Source organism: Carassius auratus, unplaced genomic scaffold (genome assembly GCF_003368295.1).
Source record: "Carassius auratus strain Wakin unplaced genomic scaffold, ASM336829v1 scaf_tig00215067, whole genome shotgun sequence".
Taxonomy (NCBI): Eukaryota; Metazoa; Chordata; class Actinopteri; order Cypriniformes; family Cyprinidae; genus Carassius; species Carassius auratus.
Window position 1 is genome coordinate 16,824 of NW_020527921.1, and position 23,447 is coordinate 40,270.

General features: G+C 34.5%; 2 protein-coding genes across 5 annotated transcripts; one reads left to right on the forward strand and one right to left on the reverse strand.

The window, feature by feature from the left end:
* Window positions 1–846: 846 nt before the first annotated feature.
* LOC113093524 (matrilin-4-like) lies at window positions 847–20,252 on the reverse strand. Of its 4 annotated transcripts, XM_026259236.1 has the most exons (19): window positions 20,025–20,252; window positions 16,050–16,166; window positions 14,027–14,590; window positions 12,946–13,068; window positions 12,736–12,858; window positions 11,565–11,687; window positions 11,196–11,318; window positions 10,435–10,557; window positions 9,836–9,958; window positions 8,914–9,036; window positions 8,000–8,122; window positions 7,606–7,728; window positions 7,200–7,322; window positions 6,769–6,891; window positions 5,450–5,572; window positions 4,851–5,264; window positions 4,004–4,156; window positions 3,615–3,719; window positions 847–1,688 (listed from the first exon to the last, which is right to left on the reverse strand). In XM_026259236.1, the coding sequence occupies exons 2-19, from the start codon at window positions 16,120–16,122 to the stop codon at window positions 1,630–1,632; spliced, it is 2,844 nt and encodes a 947-aa protein (XP_026115021.1). In that variant the 5' UTR covers window positions 16,123–16,166; window positions 20,025–20,252; the 3' UTR covers window positions 847–1,629. The 4 variants fall into 4 exon arrangements, with proteins under 4 accessions (XP_026115021.1, XP_026115022.1, XP_026115023.1 ...); XM_026259237.1 differs by lacking the exons at window positions 8,000–8,122; window positions 8,914–9,036 and having other exon boundaries at window positions 20,025–20,251; XM_026259238.1 differs by lacking the exons at window positions 7,606–7,728; window positions 8,000–8,122; window positions 8,914–9,036 and having other exon boundaries at window positions 20,025–20,251.
* On the forward strand, window positions 16,281–23,129 carry LOC113093528 (recombining binding protein suppressor of hairless-like protein). Its single transcript, XM_026259242.1, has 5 exons — window positions 16,281–16,377; window positions 19,960–20,029; window positions 21,817–21,951; window positions 22,654–22,724; window positions 22,801–23,129. The coding sequence occupies exons 1-5, from the start codon at window positions 16,281–16,283 to the stop codon at window positions 22,980–22,982; spliced, it is 555 nt and encodes a 184-aa protein (XP_026115027.1). The 3' UTR covers window positions 22,983–23,129.
* Window positions 23,130–23,447: the final 318 nt, after the last annotated feature.

Consider the following 23,447-nt stretch of genomic DNA (forward strand, 5'->3'; position numbering starts at 1 on the left):
CAAACAATTAACTCCAGCCTGAAAAACCATGCCCTTTTCCTCAACACGTGTTTGTGTTCCTAAAAAGACAATAATTCACATTAGGGAGCTTTGTCCTTTCGACATCTGAGTATTGGAGTCTGAGCTGCAGTATGTTTGTGGTAATTAACACGCGTTCACTGAGGCTAGCGGGAATCTCTGACATTTCACAACCTCCATCAGCCTAGATTGAGCAAGAGCGATGGCAAGAGAGACTCGAGCATCTCGGGCCCCAGAGATCTGCAGGCAAAAGGGCAAAGCGACCAGGAACCCCTGTTATTCTGAAGCTTGCATCCCTGGGAGTGATTAGCACGTCTGTGGAGAGATGCACAAAAGATCAAGGAACATAATAAGCGAGATTACTTTAGCTGTTCAAAGGTCTGCTGGCATCAAGAGAGATTTTGTTTTGAAATGTTAACACTAATGGTCTCTTGCGTTTGGATCACATGGTGGCTGATGTAAACGCTGATCAATCACTAAATCTGAAGAAAGTTTGTGATGTATGCCATATTTAAGTACACTGTAAAAATGACTTTTCAAAGTTTCAATAACAACTAATACTTTTGCAGTAGTTACAAGAACTCCCTCCCTCCAAATTTTACAACATTTTATCTCAATGTTTTACTTGCCATTTCTTTGTAATTATTTCTGAAATGTACTAAACTTCTGAGTGAAAAGTAAATCTAAAATAAATAAATAATAATAAATAATACACATTGTATATGATTTTCATTGGTCCCATGTATATATTTCTACAGATAAATAGTAGATTTATTTTATATTATGGTAGAACATTTTTAAAGCATCGTATTCAGAATGACAGCAGTCTGAAAACATCTTTATTTAACACTGTGAAAGAATACAGACACACTTTGAATGTTTTAAAAAGGAGTGTTATTAGGAAATAATTCACATGTAACAGCCTTATAATGGGGCCTTTTTTTTGCAAATATCAAGAAAACGTAAAAACCTGAGGCCAGAGTACACTGAGGTATCATAACTGGATTCTGTATTCAATAACAACAATTAAAAAAAACTACAATCTTAAGGGGCACTTGTACACAATAACCCTGTTAACATAATTTCTAAAATCATATCTTTGTGTTAACAAACCATTCAGGCCACACTGCAGTCCAGTTAAACAGTTTACAATGATCAAACATGTTCCTCTGACTATTTAAATATTCATGCACAACAGGCAACAGCTTTGGTCATAAGTAAGTGGATGTGTGCTTTTACGGAATTAGTACTATTTTTTTTTTTCTGTTCATATATTTGTGAATAAAGGTTTTACAGATCCATGTTCATATATTGTGCATAAATTTGGAGCCAGAAATGTTGCAAACAGGATAAAGATGACAATATTTCAGAGTGGTATAAAACACTTAATTTCCCTTTTTAGTGTATAAATGCTAATATCAAATTTGCCATAAATACATATCTCTCTATAAATCATTCAATACAGAGCATGTATAAATAGGGAACAATATTAGCCATGTCCAAAAATGTCATAAGGAAATAGTGGGCCTCATGCATCAGGCGTCAACACCTGTAGATCTTGTGACTGTGGGACCCTTCACACCCAGCGGGCCCCGTCCTCAAAGTGCTTTCTCATTTTCTAGTGAGCAACTGGCTCTCCAGAACTTCCAGTCGCTTGGTCATAGCTGACAGTGAAACACAGTTAAGGAAATATACTATAAAACGTGATCAGTCATCCACACTACTTTTCTGCTGTTTTAGGCATTACATATTTCAAACTAGATTTATCTCTCTCTCTCTCTCTCTCTCTCTCTCTCTCTCTATATATATATATATATATATAGACATACAAAACTGCTACAAATCTAGTGTGTACTGGGTGGTTTTCAGTTGCTTGTTTGCTTGTCCTGGGTGATTTTTTTCTTTACGTCCCAGGTCAAAACAGCAAATTGAGTCTCTATGCATGCGTTTACTGTTATTACAATGATCACAAGTTACATATCAAAGTCAAATCATTAACAGTGACATGTGTTTGTAGGCCAAAACTGGGAAACGATTTAGCATTTTAGCATTTCCATTTCCATTGTCCTGGGGTCAGTGGGTGTTTTGAATGGGTTTTATTCTATGACATAAAATACATCAGAAATACCCCCTGTGTGATTTTTTTTTAACTTATCTTTAAAGAATATCTAATATATCTTAATATATCTATCTCGATGTAGGGCAATAATATGTTACATATATAAGGCACACACACACATTCTCTGATGGGTAGATAAAGATATACGTTTAAAACATATAAAAGTAGAGTAAAATGTGTATATGTATGTTAACAATATCTATATATGAGTTTTTATGTTATTATGTAGCAACCATATCAACAAAATATATTTATTCATAAAACTTTAATAAAACAAAACATATACAAAATATCATTGTTTATATATGTTTTTGCAATCGTTTTTTTAAATGCATCTTTGTCTTTGATATTTCCTGATATATTGATTTTTATATTTACTCTGACATTTATATGAAAATGTTTTGATGTTTTTTTTTCATGTGCATGACATATGTTCAAAAAATTATTTCATACACATAAACATAAATGTTTGTATGGGCTAGATATATATGTTAATATATTAAACTTTTACTTATTTTTACTACATATGACAATATAATTACACTCTTGCAAACTATTGTAAAAATGACTTATTCTTTTATAGCTTACATTTAGTTTTGCACTTCTGCCAATTACTTTTAGGCTCCCAAATTCATAAAAGTTGTGTTCATTTGTAGATATTATCATGATGAACAAAACAAGAACCAAACTTTGGTCACAGAGCTTAGTTTCTGCAATAATCTGAAAGCCAATGGAAAAATCCTTTTGGGTTTTTATCGAAGGAACCAGAGTAATGCTAATTTTCAGGTTGGCCTACAAAAATACATCACAACTGCAGCACTGATTTACATAATTACATGCAAAAGGTAAATTACAGTGGTCTTTTGGCCTCTCTGATGAGAAAACAATGAGAATATGATGTGGGAATTAACTTGAAAATTGCATCGCTTGAGCAAAATAACTCAAAGTATCTGAGCAATGCACTCTAACCACCAGATCCAACTGTAAATGAATCCTATCAGCAAGATCTGTACTAAAACTACGATGAGAGCCAAGAAGCAACATCCTTCCTTTGTAATCTCATCAAATTCTAGTTAAATGGATCCAGTGGAGACGTGCATCTACATTTAGTAGTTCAGAAACATCTGTTTCTGGCCTCAGACGTGGGACAAGGGCTCTTTTGAGCTTTGATGAATGATGCTGAGTGAGAGATCTGAAACAAAGAGCCATTGAAGCGTGTGGTCACAGAGGTTTATGTGAGGAGCCAAACCAGAGGGGCCAGTCTGGAACAGATCAGACCAACGGACACAATGTGGGCTCTTTCTGTACAGAGGGGCTTCTGTTAAACCCCTTAGCTTGTTGTAATAATGCGTTAATCTTCAGGTCATACCATAGAAAGTTTGGAGTTGGATGAGTTACACTATTGCATGGTGTAATTGCACATGCTGAAAAGAAAGCATAATGTTTAAAGACTCTGTACTGAATATATAAAGGATATGTTTCTGGTTGAGCTGGTCTAGGGTGGACATCGTAACCTGCTGGAACTCCACAAGACTTTCACAAGCACAGGGGTCCTTCACCTCGATCTCACCTTGACTCTCAGCTGAAAAATGTGCATTTAATGAGTGCAAATTAAAGAAATAATGAATATTCATTAAAAATCATTTCCCAAAATTTGCATTTATGTATTTGGCAGAAATGCTAATTTGCAGGTAATGATTTTTAATAAGGAACATATAGGCTTATAAGCACCTCCTTAGGTAAAGTTTGCATGTGTGTGTTTACCTCAGGCTCTAGATGGCGATATTGAACAAAATACTGTGCAATTGTGTCTGGCATCCAAGATTCAAGTACTGTATGTAAGTGTTCTCAGTCTTTCAAACACACCTGGACAGACATTGAGTTTGAGGTTCTCAGCGATCTGGCTGATGGCAGTGAAGTCGGCGCTGTAGAAGAAGTGTTTTTCCACAGGCTCAGAGGCAATCTCTCTCAGCTCATCCTCCACGGCTTTACCCACACCAACAGCGTACATGGTGATACCTGGAACAAAAGTTGCACTTTTCATGAAATTAGTAGAATTTATTTTTATTTTTCAGTAAATAGCCAGTGAGAAGATGCTTAATTATATTCATTTTAAATGAGGTTTGCAATTTGGGATATCTTATTGCATTTTAAAAAAAATTATCTTTAATCTTTTTAGTAATATTCATTATTTTGCAAATGTAATTAATGCTAATATTTCTATTTAAATAAAACTTTTTTATTTTTTTATTTTATTAAAGTTATTTTCTTATACTAGTTTGAGTACAAATGTAGATTTTAATCTACTATGAATCTAATATGATGACATAAAAAATGAATTTCTTTCAAACTTTTCTAGCAATAATATTATATTTAAAAATGAAAATATTTACAATCAAACTAAAAGCTGCAAAGCTAGATTAAAGAAGTCAACATTTGAAGTGGATCAAAAAAGTTAATCAAAGTTGTCCTAAGAAAAGAACGGGTATTGTGTTGTTTTTAGGACAACTTTGATGAAAGGTTTTGATCCACTTCAAATGTTGACTAGTAGTCTAAATTTAGATTTGTTTTTAATGATGATAAATGGAGGATTATAATGTTTTATTACAAAGCTATTTTCTTACACCACATTCTATGTATTTATTACTAAAGCTTAAAGTGTATGGTATCTACGACTGTAACACTTTTATTTTTGTCCCCTTAATAACAATACCTGCTTCCTTGGCCTTCTTAGCCCAGTCTTGAATATCATCCTGTGATCGTCCGTCAGTAAAGACCAGGCCGACCCGTGGGATGTTCTTCTCAGCAGGACGGGCTCCATCAGCCTCGGAGAAGCTGTTCTCCACCATGTGTTTGAGAGCCAAACCCGTCATGGTCCCCTTCTCCATGTACTCCACATTCATCACAGCCTTTTTGATCTCTTCTTTTGTCTGAAACATGCTAAGCGGAAACTCTGTCCGCACCCGGCTTGAGTACTGGACGAGACCCACGCGTGTTCCTTTAGGGGAGACGTCCAGCTGATCCACCACCTGGTTAACAAACTGCTTGACAAGCTCGAAATTCTGCGGCCGCACGCTCTTGGAACCGTCGATGAGGAGAACCAGGTCGATGTTGGAAGATCGACAGGCTTGGAAAGGAAAAAAACAAACATGCATTTCAAAACATGTTTTCCATTAGCAGAGAAGATGGGGAATTTTTGTCTTTTCAAAGGTGTATAATATTGTGCTAATCTATAATTTGTAGCATTAGGAATTCAGCTTTAGGAATTTCCCCTTTTAAAACAAGGGTGATCAGAATGAAAGCGTGCATTACTTCCGCAGGTCTTGCCGTCGTCCTGTAGCACATGGCCCTCGAGACATATGCAGTGGTAAGATCCTGGAGTGCTCACACACTGGTATTCACAACCATGTTCCACTGTGTTACACAAGTTATCCGCTGCAGAACACATAAACATGAAGAGCATTAACCACACTGAAAATAAACATGAAACAGATTCATGAGGTGAGCCAGAAAAGGAAAAGAAATTACGATTAATTCTTCAACAAGGATGTATTAAAATGATCAACTGTGATAAAGACATTTATATTTTCACAAATAATATTAAGCAGTTTTCAACTTAATAATAATATTATGCACAAAATCAGCATATTAGAATGATTTCTGAAAGATCATGTGACACTGAAGAGTGAAGTAATGATGCTGGAAATTCAGCTTTGATCACAGGAATAAATTTAATTTAAAAATATATTCAAATAGAAAATTGTAATAATATTTGAATATTTTTTAATTGTAATAATATGATTATTTTTACTAAATTTTTTTATCAAATTAATGCAGCCTTGTTTGCGAACTTTTCTTTGATCAGACAAAAAAACGAAACAATCAAATTAAATTTTCTGAGCACTGTAACAGTGTTTATCAGATTTTTGCATAATTTCAATCTGCTGTAAATACTTGCAAGAGAAACAGAATAAATGTGAATGAAACTGAATTTCTGCTATGCATTTTATTGGTAGCAGAAAGCGGAAATCTGGTGAAGGAATGCTCTTCAAAGCAAATGTCCAGAGCCTTTAGGTAAACTTAACAAAAGATAAACGACACACTTGATATTTTTGGTCTTTCCAGCTGTTCGAGGCCAAGGTCTGGGAAGGCCATCAGGCTTAAAGAGGGGGTGCTCACTTCCGAGCCAGCTGATTTTGAACAGTTTTAAAGAGTTTAGGCGATAGTAACCATACAGTGTTACGCAATTTGAGCACAGTTTGAGAGTAGAATATCTTTTATGGGGGGGATTAATCGGATATTCAACTTGGAATGTCCATAATCATACTGTATCTTATCACAGATTTGTGGAAGCCCAAAAAACTGAATGATATTTTGAAAAGTAAATGTTTAATAAATAATAAATTGTGTACATAAAAAGCACACAATAAAATATAGACGTCAATATGCACTAAACCAATCCTACCACTGCTTTTAAAAGCTATTATTTTTAGCAATTGTTTGTGAAAACATATTAAGTGTTATATTTGCACCTACAACCAGGAAAAGAGGCAGTATTTTAATATAGACAACACTACAAACCGCTCTACTTATTATAACAGACATTTAGCATCCGTCCGGATCATACATACACTGGCAGGTCTTTCTATCCTCCTGAAGAGTGTATCCCTCATCGCAGCGACAGTAGAAGCCATTGAGCACACTAACACAGTGATGATCACAGCTGTGATTCCCAAATGAACAGTAATCAATCACTAAGAGACAAAAACAAAGCCAATAGTGTTTAAGGAAGCCAACAGAGTAACCCATCCTATAGACTGAAGATGACACATTAATTGTGACCCGAACACACAAGCAAGAACAGCCAACAAAATGTAGATTCTCATAAAACTCAGGTTATAAAACAGCATAAGGTAACTGTACATTTTAAGATAATTACAATAACAAAAAACAATATCAGGAGAGCTGAACAATTTAAAGAGCTCAATCAAACAGAGTAAGCATGGATGATTGGCGGAATGATCTGGAACAGTATGTGTGTCGATCAGTTTCTCTCACTAACTTGTGCAGGTCTTCTTGTCGTCATTAAGAGTGTATCCATCCTTACAACGGCAGTAAAAGCCTTTCAGGACACTCACACACTCATGCTCACAGCTATCATTCCCAAATGAGCAGTAATCAATCACTGGAACAAGAAGAGAATAGCAGGAAATAGACTTTAGAAAACAGTGTAAGCAATTCACAAGTTGCAACTCAAAAGTTTCCATATGCGTTTGTTGTACGCTTAGGAAGCAGAATGTTAACAGTTAAACCAGCTGGTCATAAAAGGCATAGACAGCAGAGTTCATAATAAAACAGACATATTTATTTTGTGTTTTTTAATGCCCTTGTGGATGTTAATCCTTGTTTAAATAAGGGTGTGCGCAACAGTATGTGTGTGTAGAGTTTGATATGTCGCCCTCACTTACTTGTGCAGGTCTTCAGGTCATCATTTAGCGAGTATCCTTCATTACACTGGCAGTTAAAGCCTTTGAGCACACTCACACACTCGTGCTCGCAGCTATCATTCCCAAATGAACAGTAGTCGATCACTGGAACAGGCAGAAAGAAGCAAAGAAGCTCAAAATCTGGAGTAAGACCAGTAGCCAAAGTAGTTGGCAAAGAGCAAAATGTTTTGTACGAGGAAGAAACATAGAAAGGAAACTCATAAAAATGCTTTTATATAGATGTGGTCGTTTCATGGATTCATAAAGGCTATTAAATATTTTGGTTTGGGGAATGGGAAAAATGGGGAATGTATACTCTGTGTGCATGCGTGTGTACTGTATGTGTGTAGAGTTTAAACATGTGGCTTTCACTAACTTGTGCAGGTCTTCATGTCATCGTTGAGTGTGTATCCATCATCACAAACGCAGTGAAAGCCTTTCAGGACACTCACACACTGGTGCTCGCAGCTATCGTTCCCAAAAGAGCAGTAATCGATCACTAAAAATGGATTTAAAGAACATGACCAAACAGGATAAACATTTATCTTTTATATTAATGTTATAATTCCCAAATATTGATGCTTAACAACTGAGAGAAAAAAAGTAAGGAAATGACATATAATTGAAAGCATAAATTGATTGTGAGCCTTTACTAACCAGTAGCCAAAGTAGTTGGCAAATAGCAAAATGTTTTGTAAGAGGAAGAAACATAGAAAGGAAACTCATAAAAATGCTTTTATATAGATGTGGTTGTTTCATGGATTTTCAGTAAAGCCTGGATTACTGGATTCATAAAGGCTATGAAATATTTTGGTTTTCAAATTAAGGTATGTATACGCCGTGTGCATACGTGTGTACTGTATGTGTAGAGTTTAAACATGTGGCTTTCACTAACTTGTGCAGGTCTTCATGTCATCGTTGAGTGTGTATCCATCATCACAAACGCAGTGAAAGCTTTTCAGGACACTCACACACTGGTGCTCGCAGCTATCGTTTCCAAAAGAGCAGTAATCGATCACTAAAAATACAGGATAAAAACAGGATAAACATTTATCTTTTATATTAATGTTATAATTCAGGTATTTTCTCAGTTCTTTATCATGAATATGGCAGAGAACTCTGTTGGAGTTTTAATTCAGAAACCCTTGAAAATGGGAAACACTCCACCATTTACAAACCTGATGACAAGTTAAGCAATGGATGGCCCAAATATTGATGCTTAACAACTGAGAAAAAGTAAGGAAATGGCATATAAGTGAAAGCATAAATCGATTGTGAGCCTTTACTAACTTGTGCAGGTCTTCTTGTCATCATTGAGTGTGTATCCATCATTACAGCGGCAGTGAAAGCCTTTCAGGACACTCACACATTCATGCTCGCAGCTATCGTTCCCAAATAAGCAGTAGTCGATCACTAAATATGGATTAAATGTATTAGAATTCAAGGACATGCAAGCCATACAGAATAAATATTTAATGAATCCCTAATTAATCACTTTAGCTTTTTGCATTTGAAAGTTTTAAAGAAAAGTTTCTTTGCTTCTTCCAAATTCTTCCCAATTTTTCTCAATATTACAGTAAGAGCTTGTTGTGGACCATCATATGCTCTCACTGGGGCCTTTATTTTTTGGGGGGAATCTTATTAGAAACCACAAACGTGTCTATAAATGGTGCATTCAACAAGAATTTATGGTCTCAAATAACACAGAAAAAGTAATTGAATGTTAAAATATTTAACTTTTTACTAACAAGCAAACAACTCTGTTTGAACAGTTTGTGCATTTCTAATTGGGAAGTTAATTTTTACGAGTTGAGAAGTCTAATCATTATATACTGTGCAATAATTGTACAATACTGTGGTATTTTGTACATGCAACTTCTTAATTGTATAGTTCTATTGTAGTTTTGAAAAATGTAACATTGATACAGATGCTAGATCTATTGCTTCTGATATGTTTTCTCACTAAAGCGAAAATAGACACACAAGAAAATTTCCCACTCTAAATTACAATTACATTTGCATTCATCTTGTAAATACAACCTTCCCAAATTGTTTTGAATGCACAGTTTTCAAACTGGAAACACTCCATCTGTCCAAAAAGCTCTTTTGTTTTGCAATTGATGCCTCAAATATTGATGGTATACAATTGAGAAAACTGCAGTGAAATTATTTAAAAGGAAAGTATAAATGAATTGTAAGCGACTTCACTAACTTGTGCAGGTCTTCTTGTCATCGTTGAGTGTGTATCCATCATTACAGCGGCAGTGAAAGCCTTTCAGGACACTCACACACTCGTGCTCGCAGCTATCATTCCCAAATGAGCAATAATCGATCACTAAATATGGATTAGATGGATCATAATTCAAATATGACAAACATTTCAATACATTTTTATATATAAATTTTGCACTACACCGTTTAGATACTTTAAGTCAAGTTTACTTTCAATTGTTTGCCAAATGTTCTCCATGCTTGTTTTGGCCATCACATGCTCTTATTGAGACATTTATTTGAGTCCATTTTGGAGGGAAAACATGAAGATTCAGTTTTCTAGAACAGGCTATACTGTATGTGGCCTAATTCGCAATCCCAATTCCCAAATGTGGACAAACATCTGAAAGCTTTCAGTGCTTTGAGAAAGAACATAAGATTATTAGACCAAATGGGATCCACATCTTTTTGATGTTCAAACTAGCATGGTTTGACCCAATACCGATGGTAAACAATTAAGAAAAATGTTAAGTAAACTTGATTTTAAGGGAATTCCTTTTGAATTTGTGTATGTACAAACTGATGATGGCCTTGACTTACTTGTACAGGTCTTCATGTCATCGTTGAGTGAGTATCCTTCATTACAGCGGCAGTTAAAACCATTGAGCACACTCACACACTCGTGCTCACAGCTGTCATTCCCAAATGAACAGTAATCGATCACTGGAAAAGGCAAAGAAAAGTGAGAAAATCTTTGGCAAAGCAGGAGGAGCAAAACCACATCAAACTAAATTATAAGCTGTTGATCTTGTTTCAAAACAGTTAAGCTGCTAAAAGTATATTCATGTATCTAGCAGTGCTTGGCAGTAACTAAATCAGCAATGCTAACTTAAATACACTTAGCAGTATGACAGTGGCTATAACTACCTTCAAAACAGTGTATTTTTCCAGTAACAAGCTAGTTGCGCTAACAAATAGCAGTTTTCCCTATACTGCTTATAAACCAAAAACGCTAAACTTGGCTATGTTTTTACTCTTTACTATAAAAACTGTACAGAACTAGAAACTCATACACTAAAACACCCAGTTTTGTTTAGTGGCTTGATAGATGAACCAGATGGTCCCAGGAGGAAACGGATAGATAGCGCTGGTGTGTTTTATAGCAGCATATGTGGCCAATCGGATGCTGTAATGACACTGCAAACTTTTTCTTTGTATTAGAAACTGTTCCATGTGTTTGAAAAATGTTAGTTAGGAGAATGTCTGAGTGAGTCTGGCATTTAATTACAGGCTTGTAGTGTTTTGGGTATTTGTGAGTCCTCCATATGTGAATTATGTGTGTATTTGTGGCCCTCACTAACTTGTGCACGTTGTTTCATCCTCATTGAGTGTGTATCCTTCACGGCACTGGCAATAAAAGCTCTGAAGCACGCTCACACATTCGTGCTCACAGCTATCATTCCCAAAAGAACAGTAGTCGATCACTGGAACAGGCAGACAGAAGCATGAGACGTTGGTGATGGTAAAACACAAGAACAATAATCACTGCCTATTTTAGTTCACATTTGCCCATACTAGCATACAGCTACTATTTTGGTTTATCATTTTCTGCTCATTTTACATCAGTTACATGTTAGAAACTGAATGGAATTCTATTGCAGTACTACAAAGCATCTACTTTTTTATAGTTTAAAAAGCATTGTAAGTTTCAGGAAATTGCTCTCACTTACTTGTGCAGGTTTTCAGGTCATTGTTGAGTGAGTATCCTTCGTCACAGCGACAGTTAAAGCCGTTGAGCACACTCACACACTCGTGCTCACAGCTATCATTCCCAAATGAGCAGTAGTCGATCACTGGAACAGGAAGAGAACGGTGAGAGAAGTTTCTTGGGTGAGTAATCAGGTGTTAAAGACCCCATGAAATCTGGACTGGATTTTCTGGATTTTAGTCCACGTCTAATCATTTTGAAGCCATAAATAGGCTAGCGTACTTCCATCTTCAGTCAGTGTTTTTATAGTTATCTAAAACTAAAACTATTGTTTGTTTGCTATTTTGTTTTTATTAATTGAAATAAAGCAATAAAATAAAATATAATATTAAATAAAATACTTAGACTTAGAATAAACGGAAAAAAAATACTTGATGCAACTAACTCGTTTGGTAGCTAAGTGTATTAAAAAAATTTAAGCTAAAACTAAATATTAATAAATAATGTAATAGTATTTAAATAAAAATTGATTTCACTGGATCTTTAAGTTTGCATTACACAAATAAGCATACTATGTGCTGAGGCTATATTGTGCTGTACATTAAAGAGCAGGGCCCGTTTTCATAAAGAATCTTAATGCAAAAAGTAGCTCTTAGTGACAAAATTCTATGAAAATTCTTAGAAATGTGGGCGTTTACTCTTAAAATTTAAGAAAAAATCCTAGTAAAGAAAAAAGTAATTCAGAAAGCATCTTAACCCTTAAAAGAGGTCTTAAGGTCAAACTTGTTATACACAAACTTGTGTATATTTAGTACACAGTATGTTCCTTTTGCTATGTTCGGAATGGAATACTAGTGTATACACTGCTGCAGAATATTTGCATATGGTGTTGAGTTATTGTGGCTAAGTGGTAGAGCATAGAGCGTTAGTAGTGCAAAAGGTTGTGGGTTTGATCCCCAGGGAACACATACAGCTAAATATATATATATATAGCCTGAATGCACTGTATTTTGCTTTGCTTAAAAGCGTCTGCTAAATATGTAAATGTACTGCTAAAATAGTATGGTATAGTATACTATTCCGAACATAACCTTTGTCTATATACTCTATAAAAACATATAAGTTCATGTCAATTTTATAAATTACAGTTCACTCAAATTGTTATGTAGATATCACTACTGTGTGTCACTAACTTTTGCAGGTTCTCTTGTCATCGTTGAGTGTGTATCCTGTGTTACAGTCGCATGTGAATGACCCGGGTGAAGCGATACAGATCTGCTCACAATCATGCTTCCCTTCAGCACAAAGATCAATGGCTGCAAAGCAAACACACACCTGTTGAGCACCACTGGAATGATAATTGTGTCATACTTCTTTGATGTGTCATTTGTAAGGCTACACACGTGTGCAGGTCTTGCCGTCCTCGTGGAGTGTGTATCCAGGCAGACAGAGACAGTGGTAGGAGCCAGGCGAGCTCTCACAGATGTGTTCACAGCCGTGATCTGATTCTAGACATAAGTCCATCCCTGCAAATCCAATGCATATATGAATATTGAGAAAGCAAGACAGGTTAAACCATAGTGTCCACTGGATGTCAAAGAAAGAGTATTCATGTGCTTACAGTCAATATAAGATTTATGTATTGCACATAAGATTTTCCACTTTCAAATCCTCAATGAAATAGGATATTCAGCAAGAAAAAAGAAACAAAAGGTGGGACTGATTTAAAGCTCAAAGGACAATGTGAACCAATGAGAGCATCTCAAACAGTGTTTACAGTTTTAATTTTGTTTTGACTTTTAAAAATTATATTTTAAAATATTCCATTTAAACTCACAAGAAGCATATTTTTGACAAAATAATAAAGAACAAAAATTAATACTATGATCCAATTAGCTAGATTTAAGTAAATTAAATAATTGTACAATACTTTAGAAAGAATGGAATGTTTTATTATTATTATTTATGATTATTTAATATATTTTTTTACATTAAAAATGTATACAAGATTATTCAAAAGTTATTTTTAAGAACTTAACCCTTTTATTCAGCTAGAAAGCATTAAATCATTAAATTAATCAAAAGTGATGGTAAAGACATTTATAAAGACACAAATGATTTCTGTTTCAAATAAATGCTGTTCTTTTGAACTTTCCCTACATCATAGATTATTGAAAAAAAAAATTATCATGATTTCAGAAAAATTATATTAAGCAAAACAACTGTTTGAAAATAAACAGATGCAGTGCAGCTTGTTTATAAGCAGAGGAATGCACACGCATGAGGGTGTAATTAATGACAAACTTTGTGAATGGCAGTTTACATCCTTTGTTATTTCTAAGAAGAAATTGCATCTTTGAGTTGAGGTTTGAGGTTAAACCCTTTTAGAACAGAGTCCAAAAAAAGTTGAAATGTTAAACTTTTATGTCTAGATCCTTTCACTATTGTGGAGCATACAGTATATCAAATGGAGAAACACTTTACCACAAAGCTTGTCTTGAAATTGAAGCCCAAACTGGTGAATGAGGTCAAAACTTTCCACCAGGAAGACGTGATCCTCAAATGGTGGAGAAGCCATAGCTCGCAGTGAGGTCATATCAGCCCTGGCGACACCAATGGCATAGATCTCAATCCCAGACTCCCTTGCAGCTGCCGCCACTTCAGCCACACGGTCCTGAGGGCGACCGTCTGTCACGATAACGGCTACATGGGGAACGTTGGGACGGGCGCCTTGTTCGGCAGAGAAGGCTACATTCATAGCATAGCGGATGGCCAGGCCGGTCATAGTGCCCTGTGCCAATGGAATGATCTCATTGATGGCTTTGACCATCTCCGCAGTCTTGCTGAAGGCTTTGAGGGAGAACACATTCTGGACTTGACTGGAGTATTGGACCACACCAACTCTTGTAGCTTCCAGGCCAATGTCCATCTCATGGATGATGTCTATCATGAACTTGCGCATTGTCTCAAACTCATGGGGACGAACGCTGCGGGAGCCATCAATGATAAACACAAGGTCGACCGGGCCTGATTTACACTTTGGTTCAGCTGTAAAAAATGGGATTCGGATTGAAAAACACAATGACAGTACTTATTCAGTCTAAAGCTACAAGAAAACAAGTACACTAGGTTCTTTTATGGCATTCATGGATCCATGAAGAACTTTTAACATCCATGGGAACTTTCCATTGCACAAAATTTCTTTATAGTGGAAAAGGTTTCTGCAGATTATTTAAAATGTTCTTCAAACCTAAGTTCTTTTAAGAACTGTTTAATGAAAATCCTTTAAGAAACAAATAACGGTTCTTACGCTATCTTACATAAAGGTTCTTTACTTGCATTGATGGTTCTTTGAAGAACTGTTAACATCCATGAAACCTTCATCGTGCAAAAGGTTCTTTACATTATTAAAAATGGTCTTCACACTAAGAAAAAAAATTGTTCTTTTAAGAACTGTTCACTGAAAGGTTTTTTTGGAAACCAAAAATGGTTCTTCTATGCCATTTCTGCGAAAACAACTCATGGAACCTTTATTTTTATGCATGTACAATGTTTACCAAAATCAGTGCCATGTTTCACTGAAATTTGAAAGTGCTGAAAACGTCACAACAGACAATCTTAATTAAGGGGAACCATTGGTATTACCAAACCAAAAATGGGTTGCAGATCTGTTCTAACAGTGTCTAACAGATGCAAATAAAATGCATCTGAAACAGATTTGTGGTCTTGAAGATAAAAATCAAACATTTGAAATGCAATGTGTAAAGAATGAAAAATGCTTATTTCAGGGATAATTAACGCATTTCAAATGTAAAAGAGAAGGGAAGAGAATTTTCACATGCATCCCTTACATACAGATGCAAATAAAATGCAACTATATAATCATGCATAATTTGGATAGTAAAGCCAATATGTTTAGAATTTGTTTAAGATGGAGGATGTTTCTATTATCCTTTGTTGTTGAGATTAATTCTAATCAAATTCATCTATCAATTGATTGTAAAACTTAGAAAATAACCTGAATTTGGGAATCATAAACAAAATTATCCAAAGTAAAAGAAATAGTATTATCATACTCAGAATACATTAAAATATAGGTTCACCAACCCAGTAAGGACAGACATCATTTGTGCTGATTACTATGAGCTTTTAATGTGGTTAATCAGTGGCTGCCAAAAACACGAAACCACTGAAACTCAAAATGTGAAGTCAATTTTCTTTTTCAGACCCATCTTATAATTCTGTATATCAGGTCTACATAGTTCATGCTTAAATAACATTTTGGTTTAGTTTTGCATGTAAAATCTAAATCCTCAAGCAGTTAAGAAGCACAGATCTAGTTGATAAAAAAACAAACCAATCCATACAATGGTTGTCTGGTTTGCCAATAACAACTCAATTGTGCCACCACAAAATGCTTAGTGTAATCGACAGACTCTGAGGTAGAGTCTACATTGCCTTACTGACAAGATTGATTTATTAGTGTTATGACGGCGGTTTAACCAACCTGATTTAGGCCTTGCTTCTGTCATAGCCATTATGGCTATCAGCACACCAATGTACACCAACGCACGTATCATGTTTCGTCGACAAAGGCCCAATCTTGCCACAAAAATTCCAATGGCTGTAGATGGAGAAGAGAAAGAAAGAGAAAAATTGCAGGTCAAAGGAAATCTGCGATTTAAAAGCAGCCATACATTCCAGTCTGAGCTTGCAATAAAATGGCGACACAAAACAGATGGTCCACAGCAGCAGCTCTAAACAGGCCATTAACATGGAAGAGTTAATAGGCTTTTGGGCCGATCACATCACCAGAGGCACTGAGTTCAAATGCCGTGTGAAGTAAGTGCTGCAAAATAACAGCGTCTGGGACGTTGGTGTTGTAAATGGCGTGCTGTCAGTCACTTTGACTTTCAGAAAAAGGATTTGCTTCTCCAAAGGCCTGAGAAGGGTTATCACTATCACAGGGCCGAAGAATTGAGTTTGTCGTGGTTAGGCATGAATTTTTACTCAGCAGATAAACAGCCAGCCAGATTAGTGCTGGGCTGATTTTCTATCTGCTATTCGTATACATGTTGCAGTTGAAGCTGATATGTTTACAGGCATAATTAATTCAAAATTCTGTCATCAATTATCTATGCTCATGTTATTTCACACCACAAAAGTTACAATAAAAGTTGTCTGTTTGCTTGTTATTCATGGTCGTAACTTAAATGCCAGATAGGTTTGGTGCATGTTTTACCCACAAAATAATCAAAATTTGTGCTAATGTCACTCGCATTCACTTCTATTTGGAGCTTCATTCTGTGTTCACTTGTATCAGTAACTGATTGCCACGTGGAGGGAGGCGTGAGAATTCAGCACCTGAGTACAGATGACTATCTCTGAAAACAAACACACATATAGATTTACAAATCCTCCTATGAGGCTGATAACACAGTTACTGGAAATGGAGATGGAGATGTCTTCTGAAAACAGAGCTCTGACAGTTACACTACTGCAAAAGGACAGAATAATGTAAAACCAGTTGGCATGAACAACAGCGGAGTGTCTGGCACTATAGAAGAGTTTATGAAGTTTGCAAAGTGGCTGATGTACATCTGAGTGACATGCAGGACCAAAGGCAAGGAGAGAGAGAAACAGGTCAGTACGAGAAATATGGTAACAGTGGTGGCCATAGTTTTAAGCAAATTAAATTAGATTTTTTATTTATATTATATAATATTTATAATAAAAAAGTTTTGTATTTATTTAAAATTAATAAAACTAATAAAAGATAGCGATGCTAAAAGTGTTTTTTTAATTAAATGTATTTTTATTTGATATAATATGAATTAATATTTATTTAAAAAAATGTATGCGTTAATTAGAAATAAATAAAAAATAATAAAAGGTAACCATGTTGACAATGGCGAGCATTATTTAAAAAAACCATAACTTCTTATTTATATTATATAATATTTATTATTTATTTATTTAGATTGAGTGAAAAATAAATTAAATAGAACCATGTCAGGAATTAGTAATATATATATATATATATATATATATATATATATATATATATATATATATATATATATATATATATAATATATAATATATATATTTAGTTAATCATTAAAATGAATAAAATAAAAAAATTACACAATGTAATATTTATTATTTATTAGTATTGAAAAAATACTATTAATAAAAGAGAGCATGTCACATATATATATCTATATATCTATCTATCTATATATATATATATATATATATATATATATATATATATATATATATATATATATATATATATATATATATATATATAATATTTTTTATAAAAAGTCTGTTTTAGGATCTTTAAAATGTGCAATATTCCGACAATTAGATCAGTTAAAAAATAAAATAAGTCAAATAAAAAAATATGTACATGTCATTTATATTATATAATATTTGTTATAATATTTGTAGATATTTACTTAAAATAAATAATAAAAATCCCATACTATCGTTAGTGTAAAGCATTAAAATAAATATCTGATTCCCAGCATAAATCATTGATTAGCATAATATAAAGGAATTACAACAAAAACTAACATTACAATTTAAATAGCATAGCATTAATCAGAATGAAATGCAAAGAGTTAATAAAATTGTGCTAAATAAGCTTACTCATATTCTTTAAGCAAAGCAGATTTTTTTTTTTTTCGGTTTTGTGGTAAAATATGTTCTTGTTCATCACAGGTTTTATAAATCTCTGAGCATTAAAAATTAGGTGAAAAAATGGATGGGAAAATGTAAAATTAGACACAGTGAAGTACTATCATTATGAATAGTATGGATGAATAAAAATGATAGCTCCTCTGAGGAACCTAAACCAAGAGAAATCATATCCTTCCAGAGTAAAGTAGAGGAGTGAGAAAAGGTGACAGTAAAAAAGAAGAGCATCAGCACATTTCTTCCAGCATGCTGTATATATATATCTTTAGAAAACTGTTTAAGCTTCCCGGATCCCAGCTCTAGCCCAAAGGGATCTCCATGGGGTAAAGCCCGCAGTGTAAACATTTCTCTCAGCTTGACATGGGGCACAGACAGACCAAAGAAAACCCCAGTGTGAGGGAGTGAGAGAGAAGACAGGAGCATTAGAGGAGGGAAATGGAGGAAAATGAGAAGCGTTATTTCTTTGGCAGCTGACTGACTGACAGCTTCGGAGCACCATTAAGATTAACTAATAGCAGCTTCTTGTTAAAGTGGGATTGAAAGCAGATGTGACCCTTTGCTACTAATAGTTTTGCCTCCAGCTAACCATGTGCACCTATAAAGCATGTGTCGCAAAACCTATCTAGGCAGCACTGTGGAAAGCATGGTGCTCAAAAATTATGTTTAGGTTGGAAGCTCACTAGGTTTTGAGACACAGCCAATCTGCTACATACTAATCTATATTTAGTTTAGTTAGTTTGGAATGGAATAATAAGTAGTGTACTCTTTACTGCACAGTAGTATACGGTGTACCGTCAGATATATGCTTTCATAGAATGCTAAAAAGAAAAAAGCCTATATATTGTTTTTATACAAGAATTGCTTTTATAGCAAGAATAATCTTCAAACATTAGTATTAGTGTCTGCTGCATGTTTTGCTTTCTGATCAGAAAAAATTAACTAAAAAATAATTAATTTTTTTTTGGAGCACTGCATTATGGGTGACAGTTTTACACAGTGTGCTTTGGTTGTATGCATAAGGATAAATAATTACATACTGTGCACATAGCTACACAGCTTAGAAATAGTATGTCAATATGCAATTTTAAACAAACGCACTATTCGCGGGTATAAAAAGACCACGTGATGTGTACACAATATTAATTTGAAAGTCACAATGGCTAACATTTAAAAAATATCATGCATATAGGCCTACATATTAAATATTGCTAATAAAAAAGTATTTTAATTAAATCTCGTAACAGACATTTATATCCAAATTTATGTCATCATATTCATAATTGGCCTAGGGGCTATATAAAAACAACTGATTATTTGAGAGACCATGCATTTTATAACGCAAAAAAATGTATTATAAATAATTTTTATATATATAACTTGGCCTTTATTGTTAAATATATTCTTCGTGTATTATTTAATGTGCAGTAGCCTATTTCTTTTCTTTTTTAATGAAAATAACGTTTTTTATTATTGAGGGAGCCTGAAAACATTGTTTAAAAATAGCACGAAAATGCTCAACTAAGCACATTTACCATGTTTCTCACATTCATTAGCCTACGTTTAACCATCTCACATTAGCTGCCATTTAAAACATTTTATATTTTAAGAAAGTCACTGCCCAGGTCGTTCCATTTTTGTTCCATTTCCAACTCGATAAAACAATTAAATCGCAAGCAACGATGTATTTTTTTTCCCTCTTAATTCTCCAGGCTTGGACATTGTGGACTCGACAGAAGTGTCTAACCTGTTCACATCAGACGCGTGCTTCACTCACCTCAGGTAATGACACAGGTAGAATCTCTCCAGTAAGAGTGGGCAACAGTATCCAAAAATACGACAAACGACGCGGTAGTGGTTAAGAAAACCTTAAAAGATTCAAACAGTTCATTAAGCTGAGTAGAAACCTCTCCAGGCGATTATTCAAGTATAGAGTGAACAACAGTCAAAGACATTGGCCAGGTATTAATTCTACAGAGCACGTTTAAAATGTAGATCCCACCCCCGTCCGAAATGGGAAGAGCAGGAGGATTTTCACTGGGGGGTTGCAGCAGGAGAGAGAACATTAACGCTTTCTTTCAGTGAGCCTACAGAAATTCCTTGCGGTTTTGTTTTAGTCCACGACTGATGCGTGAGCTCTTGAAGTGCAGTGAACACAGAACTTACTACAGTCTGAAACCTGAATTTTATTTACAGTGATGCTAGTTTCTTTATAGGCTTTCTATGAAATATTAATACGGCTATAATAAAGATAGTAGGCATACAACTGATAAAGATCTTGCTGTAGTGCAGTTTATATGAAGGGAAAGTGAATTTTAGATCGTCTTTTAAGTATGATAATGGAACTAGTTAAATTAGTTTTAAAGTACTGCATGATTCTTCATGTCAAATGAGCCATACAATGTATTAAAAGTATTGTGTGCAGTAATTTTAAAAAGCCAAACACTTGGATATAATTTGACCTTCATCCTAATGTGCTCAAAGTGGGAAATAACATCAGTGCCCCTTTGACCCTGTATCCTCTTGGGAAGGCCAGGCAGACTGACTCAAACATCCTAAGCCTGGGGAATGACGCGAGTTTCAATTAAAGCAATTCACTCTGCTGGGAAATATCATATTTATATCCTTGGGGTCTTAATAAGAGGAATTATAACTCCCAAGCTGTTTCGAATTGAGTAAGTAATAAAATTAGCCATTTATAAATGAAACATTAAAAAAGAGAAACTGCAAACGGATCATATTAAGTTCAAAGTATTGAGTTGTGTTGATAAGTTTTTGATGCTTTTGAAAGAAGTGTTTCATGTTTATCAAGGCTTCTATTACTTGATCAAAAATACAGTAATGTAATTTATTCCTGTGATGTCAACACTATTTTTAGCATCATTACTCCAGTCTTCAGTATCACACGATCCTTCAGAAATCATTCTTATATGGTTTTCTGTTCAAAAAAACATTTATTCTTGTCATCAGTGTTTGAAACAATTGTGCTGCTTACTAAACTGCGATACTTTTTTGTTTTTAGGATTCTTTGATGAATAGAGAGTTGTGCTTGAGCCAAAAAGTTAAAAACCGTCATTATTTACTCACTAGTATGTTCATTTACTCACTAGTATGTCATTCCAAACCTGAGATCTAAGTTCTTTTGAGGAACACAAAGCGATATGTTTTCTTATATTTACACAGACTGTTCCCCTTCTGTGAAATTTAAAAAAGGAAATTGGGATAAAAAGGATTTATTTTGAAATATATTGCCCTAAATGCATCACACTTTCTAGCTCTATACAAATATATATATATATATATATATTATATATATATATATATATATATATATATATATATATATATATATATATATATATATATATATATTCCCCACTTTATGAAATAATACCAATATTTACTTTGAAACTGGAAAGGAGTTAATCCATGATTGGATCTTTGAGAAATGCAGATAGTTTACTTGAAAGGGTAAACTGCATGAGTTTGGAGAGGATGCATATTGATTCACCACCCTTTTACCATTTTGTAACATCAAGTTTAAAATAAATATTTTTGTGCATCACTAGGGAGGATCAGAATTTCTCCCCATTGCCAAAAGTAACCAGAGATTCAGTGAGGCAATACCTTCAATTCAGTCCTGACCAATCAGTGATCATCTTACATGCCAAAGTTGCTCAGAAGTCTTATGGCAATGAGAAGAGGTAAAAATGATTTTCATCTATGCATTTACATTTCTAACCGTGAAAAATACAAGCATGTTCACATATACATACAGAATTTGCTGATAAATGTAAACTGAAAAGAATATGGTTGGTTGAGTCTTGCTGGAAAAAACGCATCGTATCAGCTTGGTTTGAAGCTGGTTTGTTACCAAATGGTTTGATACCAGGTCTAAAGATGGACAGATGTAAATATGGTCTACCCATTCAATGAGGTCTCCCCCAACTGGTCAATGAATAGCTAGGAAACCAGCTACCATGTTCCAAAACCTTTATGATTTTTAAAAACCGAATTCAACTGGATTATAACATTAAATTTGCAACACTGAAATAAATAATCTCTGAACTGACTAACTAACTTTTCTTCTGTACAGCTTTGTGTTGCTCAATTAAACAATAAATGAACAGTTATTGAACTAAACATTGAAATAAACACTGCTGAATGATATACTCGTCTTCATTAGAGCTGCTTTACAGTTGAATTTGTGTTATAATTGATTAATTTTACAACAGCGTCAACGTTATTTTCCTGTTTATTCATCCAAAGCATGTAAATGTATTTTCCTCAGTGTTTTTAGTTATTTTATCTCTTACTGGATAATTTACAAGAATATTGCAAACTATTGCACACCCTCTTTCTTCATATCTTTTATCCAAAAATAACAGTTTTGTGCATTTTCGTAGGTTTTTCTGTCCGCCTCCTTGCGTGTATCTCAGTGGACATGGATGGAAACTCAGACAGGAGCAACTTAAAGGTTAATGAGCCGTGAGAGAACATCTTGATTCTTACCCTTGTAATTCTCTGTAATTTTTCCATTTGTATTCACACAGCATTAGGTCTAGGAGAGTCCAGTTGTCGGCTTTTCGGTTACATGGGTCTGGACAGCTCCACTGATCCACGGACAGACAGTTTCAAGCTGAGCTTTGAGGAGCAGACAGACAGGAGGGTGAGACATTGCCAAAGCCCAGCCATCAAAGAGGAAAGTGTCTGTAGGGTTTATGAGAGGACATGACCCCTGTGTGTACAGATAGATTTAGAGATGGGATCATATGTTTATTCTATTAGTGTTACAACCAGGTTTAAAAAAATACACCTGTTTTCCTCTTCAGATGAGATCTCGAAAATGTCTCAAACTGTGCTCAGATTTACCAAGATGTGATCAAAATATCTCAAAATAAACTCACATGTATAACAATATTTCTTCCAAGACCAAATTATCTGAGCTGTGTTGATGTTAATTTTATTGCTTTATATACAACTGACAATTACACTGCCATTCAGAAGTTTGGGGTCAGTAAGAAATACAAAGCAGCTGTCTTCAGCATTGATAATAATAAGACATTTTTCTTGAGCAGCAAATCAGCATATTACAATTATTCTAAAGGATGTGTAAATTCAGCTTTGCAACACAAAAAAATTGTACCAACCACAACCTTGTGTACTTTTGTACTCATTCAAGTCTATTTAATTATTATTT